Genomic DNA, 8,792 nt, shown 5'->3' on the forward strand with positions numbered 1-8,792 from the left:
AGAATTGAGATTTTTACCTCATCTAAATGAAGAAATTTAATTGAGGCTTGGCTTGCTTTCCAAAAGCCAGTTGGATAGGCAGCATCCCTCCAGATAAAACTGGGAAGAAGGAAGAAGACTGTGGGACATGGGTTCCCACACCACTGCCCAACTCTGCCATCACAGCTGGGAGTACATGGGACCTCACACCAAGGCTAAAGCTGAGGTTTGCCAGCGAAGTACAGCAGTCAGCAACAGCAAGAGGACTCTTTTTGGAGCTCTAAGATAGAGTTTGCTGTCCTGTAGCTATTTAAGGTGTGGTGGGGCCTTCCCTTGGACCCCAAGGCACACCCACCCACCCCAGCTGGACATTTTCCCCACAGAGTACAGAATTTGCCACCTTGCTTCAGAGATTTGTCATCAGTACTACTGCAACTCAAACTGTGCCCTCAGTACTTATCCACAGCTGAGTCTTTGTGGTTTTGCAGTGCAGGTCCATATGCTATTTGCAATATAGAAGCCATATTCCTTTAACATCCAAAGACGCTCAGTACACCAATTCATAGGAACAGCAATACACCTGCTTTTTTGAACCACAAAGGTACAATCCCTATTTATGCTAACTTAGTAGTTTAGCAATACAGTTCCCTCTGAGGAACCCAAATTATATTTCCCAGGAAGACCTCCTGACCAAAATCAATGAGTTTTATAGTATTACTTGTCAAAGTTTCAGATCTGCTTTAGTACAAGTTTCCTTTAGAGACAGGAATCACTCCCAAGTTTGTCATCTCAAACAAATGTTAACAAAATATTCACCTTGGAATGATTCTGACAGAAGTATTCATCCTCCGGCATGACGTCAAGATTTATACTCCAATAACAGAATAAATTTTAAACACCAAGTCTTTGCTAGCATCATATCCGCTCTGTGGGAGGGAAATACAGAGACACTCACCTGTGGATGTAGCTGCTGTTTAATCTGGCTTCTTGGACGAGGATCCTTCCTATAACAGAAGTTTAGGAAAGTCTGGTGTTATCATTTCAGTGAAGCAATGCAACTGAGATTTGAAATGAAAACATCCTTCAAAAGAACCTCCAACTTTGCTTCACAGCTTAAAATGTATTTTATAGAGTTAACACACGAGTTTTTAGTCAAGGCCTTAAAGACTGCAGTCCTAGGTTAGAAAATCTTTGTTTCCATTTAGAAAGCCTCCACAAAGCAACTTCAGTACTGCCCACACAACAGAGTGGCATTGTCCAGAAGCATCATTCTCCTGGCCACCCTATTACTGGTGAAGCTACAGTCACAGAACTGAAGTTAGCTGTTGATCCTCCACTTACATTCCTGAACAAAGGAGGTGATTGATTTTTATTTATATTTTCATTACCTTTACATGTCTAGTAATGTTTGCTCTGCACCAATGAATACTACAGAAGTGAATGATTCACTGTTAGCAAATAAGTGCAGATACTGAATGTCTCCATTACTTATCTCCTTCAAACAGTCTGCTTCCAGTCTGCTGTTTAAGATGAGCTCACTTACAGCTCTTCTCTGGTCTTCCTCTTGCCATTAGAAAGAAAGAGCATTTGTCGATACGACTCTGGTGTAAAGGGATTAATGTTGACAAGAGAAGCTTGGGTAGAGTCATCTGAGTCAGCTCCAGGAGCGTATCTCGGCTGTCGATAGCCTTTGGCTGGGACCTTTGTCCCAGATGAAGGAAAAGCTGTCTTTGATAACAGGCTCTGTATTGAGAGAGGAAAAAAAAATTGGAAAATAAACAGCAAAAGTGTTTTTGTGTCTGCTATGTCAGAATAAAATTTCTGTTCTCCTCAGAGAACTCAGCTCCCTTCCTTGCGACCGCTGACTCCTAAATCCCTGTGTCCCCAGTTTAGTCCTGATGGTTTTCTTCTTCCACAAAGCATTTCATTCTTTGTTAGCCCTTTCAGATTCTATTCCCTGCTCACTTAGGTGAGGCCTGCAGAGCCATTTTGGCAAGCACAGTCCTCAAGAGGTGCCAGCTGCTCCTCTTTCTCACCTACAGAAACACAGAAATTGTATTGTATGTTACATTAACATGGAAGACCTAGTTCTGTCAGGCGTGGACTGTTGCATCAGTTTGGTCGGAACAGGTTTGTCAGGAGATGAGCTGGAACACCACCCAGGTTTCCTTGTGGTTCTCCAACAATAAGCAGTATTAGGACAGGGTAAGTTAGTAGAAATATTTTTGTATGGCCACTGGCAAAGCAACCAAACCACATTTCTCCTCCTGAATAAAAACCAGAGTTTCAGAAATTTAAGTTCAAAAGAAGCCTCTGGATCTTCTGTACTTCAGCTTCCCACAGAAGACAGACCATTGGGTTTCACCTACTATTCCAAAACCTTCAGAGAAGCACATCACTCTTCAGTTGGAGACATAAAAATCTACTCAGTCTGACTTAACCTCTTCAGTAACCATCAGCTTTTTAAAAACATAAGTTTGAGTTTGACTTGTTTCAGCTTCAAGAGAACAATATTAGCTCTAGAGGGTTTTTAATATACTGCTTTCCTCTAGTTTTAAAAGCCCTTCAAGAATCCAGAACTCTTCCCTGTTGATGATGAAGGTACTCCTATATCTTTCCAGTCCAGCAGTGGTCTCACTATTATGATCCCAGATCTTCACTCACACCTAGAGTTGCTCTTTTCTCTCAACAAAAGTTTTTGAAGATAAAAAACCTAAAGCTGCATACAGTATCCTACATCCACCTAACTGGTGCTGCACTCATGGATATAGCTACTTCTGGGACATTCCTTTATTTCTATATTGTGCTTAAAAATTTGGCTCCTGGTTTACTGTGACCCTGAAAATGACTCTTGATCTCTTTTTCAAGCTCTGCATCTCATTGCTCCTGAATGGGAAAATCCTGCTTATGGATGTATTAAAAGCAGTATATATCCAAGCCCAATTTACTCAGCAGCCTAGAAGCTGTGTAGGATTGTGGCTAAATTCCAGTCTAACCACAAGCCAAGGAAGGGATCTTAAATACCATTCCAGCCTGTTGATGTGTGCATGTATGCAATTCCTGTCTGCTCTACAGGGGCTTTATTTTTATTTCACAATCCAGCAGACTCGTCTCCCTGTAACATCATCTGAGAGTAGCTGCTGCCATGCAGTGTAGGGCAGCTACCATAACCAGCTCTAGCAATCTGTTCCAGGATTGAGCAAACCTATAAAATGCAATCATCTGCTTCCTGCCATGCATCCCAGCTGGGGCTCTGGTGCTCATCTGTCTGCAGTTAGATGTGGCTCTGCTCTCTTACCCTTTCTATCACCTTCAAATGTTCCAAAATCAATGCTCCCAGCCTTGTTGATAAGATTTGGGCCCTTTAGAGCCCACCTTTTGCAGCATGCTTGGAAACCAAGACCTTTCCCCAGATGACAGTAAAGGAAAAGAAATTGTTGATTTTGTGCAATTGCTGCTCATGAGCTACAGGGTAACAAACTACAAAGCAGCGTGTCTTGAAGCATCCAGCCAACATATTAGCTACACAAGAGCACACACTGAAAGCACCCTTCCACTACCAGCAGCCCATCTTGTCTGGAAAAGATTCTAGACCCCTGTTATGGTTTAGCTCCAGCCAGCAACTAAGCCCTTTGCTCCCAGCCCCACCCCTTCCCCCAGTAGGATGGGGAGAAGAAATGGGGCCGGGGGTGGGGGGAGAAGTAGGTAAAACTTGTGGATTGAGAATAGTTTAATGATTAAAATATAATAATTGTTATCATTGCAATGAAAAGAGGCAACAAAAAGAGACAAATAAAACCCAGACAGAGAAGTGATGCACAATACACTTGCTCACCACCCACTGACCCATGCCCAGCCCATCCCTGAGCACTGATCGGCCTCTCCTGGCTAATTCTCCCCTGTTTACACATTGAGCACAATATTCTGTGGTAGGAAATATTCTTTGGCTAGTTCCTGGCAGCTGTTCTGGCTGTGCTCCCACACAGCTCTTGTGCTTCTGCTCACTGGCCGAGCATGGGAAATTGAAAGGTCCTTGACTTTGGGTAAGCACTACTTAGCAACAACTACAACTTCAGTGTGTTAGCAAAACTGTTCTAACACTAAATCAAAAAAACACAGTACAGCACTAGCTATTAGGGAGAAAATTAACTGCAGCCAAAACCAGGACAACCTCTCACATATGTTAAAGTAAGATTTAGGGAGATTTTTTTAATAAAGGGTCACTGCAGGAAATTCTTGGAGTGATGCCATTTAGAGCTGCTCCTTCCCTAAGGAGTGGCAGGCCACTCCTCAGCAAATACTGCCACACAGTTGATCGTATATGGCCAGAGGATCATCCTTTTATCCACATAATCAGGTTTCTGGAGGAGGATGGAAGTCAAATCCTAGCTCAGAAGTATTAAAAGGATTGATAGGCTGTGTATCACTTGAGCAAAGGAACAACCAGTCCATCAGTAGACCAGGAATACTGAGAGAGGGACCAAGAGCTACACTTCATTGCCAGTTTTGATGGCAAGGACCCAGTGCACACACCAGAAATTACCTAGGAACAGAGAAGCTGGTGCTAAGTCTCCATCTGTGATTACAGAAGAGAAAAAATGAGTTGTATTATATTCTATGCAAGAAGTTTCACGGAAAATAGAGTATGGGATCGTTCTCCTAAGAAACTAGCTCTGTAGATAAGTGATCCTTAGTATAAAGGATATACCCAGCCACAGCATTTCCAACTTTCAAGATAAAACCCACTTGCATCCAAAAATGTGCTGAACAGAGCAGTAAGGGAAGCTCCCCCTGGAATGCTGAGCTTCCTGAAGGGAGATGCATTTATCTCCTACAGAGATGCTACAGACATCCACTTCCTTAAGCAGAGTGTCAAGTGCACATGGGAAGCCAAAGCATATGGTTGCTTTGGGTTTTCTAAGTCAGACTGACCCAATACCAGCTAATTGGTTTTAACAACATCTTTAAAAGAGTCAAGACAATTGCTCCCACACACAGGTTTCTACTCACACCCACAGAATAGCCCTTCCTTAGCTCATGGTCCAGGTTTCTAAGGGAAGAGTACAAGCTATCAACAGTAACATTAAAAAAAGCTTTCCACAGAGCTGGAAACAGATCCCCTCACCACCCACAGGGTGATGCCACACAAACACCAGAGACCTTGCCTGCTCAGGCAGAGCGTTGATACATGCCATTACCTTGGGAGTGTGGGGGGTGTCACACAGCTGCAGCTTTTTCCAGGTGATGTGCAGTGGTGTCTCGGCACTGCCCCAGGTCTTATTCACGGCTGGGGAAGCCTTCAAGGTGGGACTCACCCAGGCTTTCGTCCTGCTCAGGAAAATCTCACTAAACTTTCTCTGAGGGGGGGTTGCTGGCAGAGGACTGCTCTCTTGCCACTTCTGGAACTCGGACCTCCTGGGAGGGCTCGAGTTTAGGGAGTCCTCCTCATTTATGCTTCTGTCTTCACTCTCTTCACCACAACTGGAAAAATCCAGCCGCTGAACGAATTCGTCACTGTTGTCCCAGTCACCCATGTCACCACATGAAACAGAACAGGTATAGCTGATACTGGCCTGTTTTGTTGGAGGGAGAAGGTCAGAGGGAGAAGAAGACAGCATTATTTACACAGATTAACTATCTTCTTCCTTGCTTCATCAAGGACATCAGTTCTGCTGACTGCACTCCCCCACCCCAATCCCACAGACACAGAAGCCTTAATCACTCATAGGTGTCATTAGACAGCCTTGGTTAATGAAGAGTACCCCAGAATTACTAAGTACAAATCCATTCAGCTACTGCTCATATAACAACAGATTTTTGCCTTTTGTCTTACTGGTGCAAGTCAGATACAACTCAGAAGCCGCTACCTTTGCCAGTAAGGCTCCAAGAGAACTCCTCCCTCCACCAATACTTAATCACTGTTCTCATCACACAGAGAAACAAAGCTATCCCATCCTAAAAAACAACACACACCAATCCTCCCCTCACCCTTTCTACCTCAAATTTCTCAACCAGAGAAAAAGAGCCCATGGTACATACAGCTGTAAAAGCAGAGGGTGCCCTGAGGAGTTACCAGCTACCCCACAGAGACCCCTTTTCCTCCCCTGGAACATTTATAACCACCCCAAACACCTGAGCCAATGCTAATGGGAAACATCTGGAGCTTGGCAGCACCTGCCCACAGTTGCCAAATGGATGAGGGGTTTTGCTGTGCCTGCAACCAACTCTGCAGGGAGCCAGGGCTCCCTCTGAGTCTGTCATCTCCTTGCTTCTGCACATTCTTCCCTTCTCCAGCTTCCTGAGGCCTGTGAGGTGAATGATGTTTGCTGACAGCCAGTCTGCTCCATGATAATCCCATCAGAGATCCAGTCTTTGTGGGCTTTACTTGTTTAAGCTATTAGTCTTTTGGTGATGGGGCACTGCACTTCCTTCTTTTAGGTCTGAATTTCACTTCCTGCATTTAGATGTGTGTTAATTTGGGCAAGAGTCGCAGGCTGCAACGAGGGGTCAGTAATTTATAATGTTGAAATCTATAGCTGTATAATTTATAAGACTTCAGGAGAGAGTTAGGAGCCATACACAGGTTTTTGTATGGGTTCCCATCTTGAGGTTTCAAGGCACAGGAGGGAGAAGCTGGCTGTGTCGGTGAAGGCAGCCCTTCAGGTAGGGCCACTCAGTGGGAGCAGGTCAATATCTCCTCCCATTGCACTTCTCTCTAAAAAACAAGGATTTTCCATGTCTTTGTGATCCATGTCTGTGTGAGCCTGAGCTTCAAAAAGGGACTAGAGGGAGTTTTAACTAACTGGGAATGAGGTTACAGCAGCCTTTTTTTTTTTGGCATCCAGGAGAACTGCTAGAGGGACATGCAGAAATTGGAAGTGGCTGCAGCCCAGATGAGATGGGGGTTTGTCATAACCAGCACCTCCTTTCCTATGCACATATCAAGGAAAATTCCCACCAGAACATAAAGGGACATAATGGCCTGAGGTGTCTCAGCTCTCTTAACCCACTCTTTGAAAGAAAAGTATGACCATATAGGTCTCTGAAGTTTCCTGTTAAGACTGTGATGAACAATTCATTTGATACAGGCCCCCAAAACAGTAGCAGGAGGACATGCCAAGAACTCAGCACTGGTCGCAACTGGCTCAGAGAGCCAGTATTTCTTGTATTCCTAGTATTTCTTGCAGGCACAGAGCCTGCTGCTGCTGTGCAGCCTCTCTGAGCCTGAAATGCAGCTGCTGTGTCTCCCTGTGCCTTACCCTGAGCGAAGTCCAAAAGCCTGGGAGTGCCAGCACTGGCTGCTTTTTGCTATGACAAGCTGTCCCTGCAGCATCTGGCCAGCTGAGATCCAGGACCACTTTAGTACTGCTGTGAGCTGACTGTACTAATCAGATGTTCGGTACTTGGAGTGTTGGGTTGGAATGTGTTATTTTAAATCTGAAGAAATAATGTTTTTAGTCCCCATAACTACATGTTCATTAATAACCCAGCAATGAAACTCCTTCAGACCACAGTTTTCAATCCCACCTGGAAAAAAATTTTTTTTTTCTTTCTTCTTTCCCTTGGGATTTGTAGGCAACATCCACTTTTCTAAGGAGGGATGTGATACATAAAGGAGAAAAGTTGCTGTTTAAAGAAGGCCCAACTTGTTCACCTTGCATCTTCAAAATAAAAGCCACCACATTTTCATTTCATATGTTTTCTGGAGGACTACCCAAAGATCTGATGACAATTTTTTTAGCCCTCGGTTCAAGTGAAAAGGTGTTCATTTTGTTTTTTCTTCTAAAAGGGTAACATTATCCCCTGGCCTGATCTTTTCAATTTTGGTGAAATAATAAAGTAGAAAATGTGGCCTTTGTTTTTTACATGTACCCAGCAAACAGTGTGCCCTCAGCAGGCCCAGATTGCTGGCCAAAGCAGTATCAATAGCTGTGGTGCCTCCAGGTCTCTTGTCCCGTAGGGTTTTTTCACCAAAATCCGAGAGCTCAGAGCATGATGACATTTCACATATCTCGGGGCCAGCACTGGCAGCTTCTGCTCCCTGTCACTGGCTGCTCTTCCCACTGCATCCCCTCCCTCAAGCTGGGACAACACTGGTGTGACTGAACTGCTAAGGGGACCAGGAACAGCTCTGTGTCACAAACAGCTCATGTGGATCATGGAGGAATTCTTATTTGGTATTTGTTTCCTGCCTGGATCACTGGGGACTGACATTTATGGGCATGAAGGAGAAGAGAGAAATGAGCTGTCACTTCAGCATCACCAACATGCAAAAATATATTTATCCAAATGAAGCTTGGCACTGTCTGTATGGTTAAAGCAAAGCACGTAGCCAAGTATTTGCAAAATCTGGCTTTTCTTTATACAGTAACAAAATATTGTGCAGGGTTTGTTTTTTTTTTCCTTTACCAGTCACCTTCTATGAAAAACTCCATCTGCTAAACACCACCTACTCTGGTGTATAGCTCTGCACAGTAAACTTGTGCATGGACTTTGTGAAACAAAATGCCCACTCAGTGTTGGAGCTGGATGAAATGAAGCTCGCAGCAAATGGATGCTAATGATACCAATAAAAAAAGAGGAAAAAAACAAATCCCACTGCTGAGGAAACTGGATGATGGGTTTCTTAATGGCGTATTGAACACTCAGAGCTGCTCAACAGGAAAAAAGTTGGACAACTAAGGCTTTTATTACAATATCTTCCTTTTAATTGTGGCCTGCTTAATTGGGTAATTGAATTAATCAGGAAGACCTAGGGAACCAAATTAAACCTAATGACACTTAATGACATTGGTGGTAGCATAACGAGGACG

At 43.9% G+C, this 8,792-nt stretch overlaps 1 protein-coding gene across 2 annotated transcripts in view; it reads right to left on the minus strand.

Annotated features, from left to right (window-relative positions):
* LOC113999976 (single-stranded DNA-binding protein, mitochondrial-like) overlaps window positions 1-8,792 on the minus strand; it is a 30,198-nt gene that overhangs the window by 14,443 nt on the left and 6,963 nt on the right. For both annotated transcript variants that reach the window (XM_027743850.2, XM_027743851.2), the window contains exons 2-4: window positions 5,178-5,552; window positions 1,523-1,722; window positions 935-983 (exon numbers count right to left, since the gene is read on the minus strand). In XM_027743850.2, the coding sequence (XP_027599651.1) occupies window positions 935-983; window positions 1,523-1,722; window positions 5,178-5,552 (624 nt within the window). The remainder of the gene's footprint in view (window positions 1-934; window positions 984-1,522; window positions 1,723-5,177; window positions 5,553-8,792) is intronic.

Source organism: Pipra filicauda, unplaced genomic scaffold (genome assembly GCF_003945595.2).
Source record: "Pipra filicauda isolate LSUMZ 115617 unplaced genomic scaffold, ASM394559v2 scaffold2_size9829703_pilon, whole genome shotgun sequence".
Lineage (NCBI taxonomy): Eukaryota > Metazoa > Chordata > Aves > Passeriformes > Pipridae > Pipra > Pipra filicauda.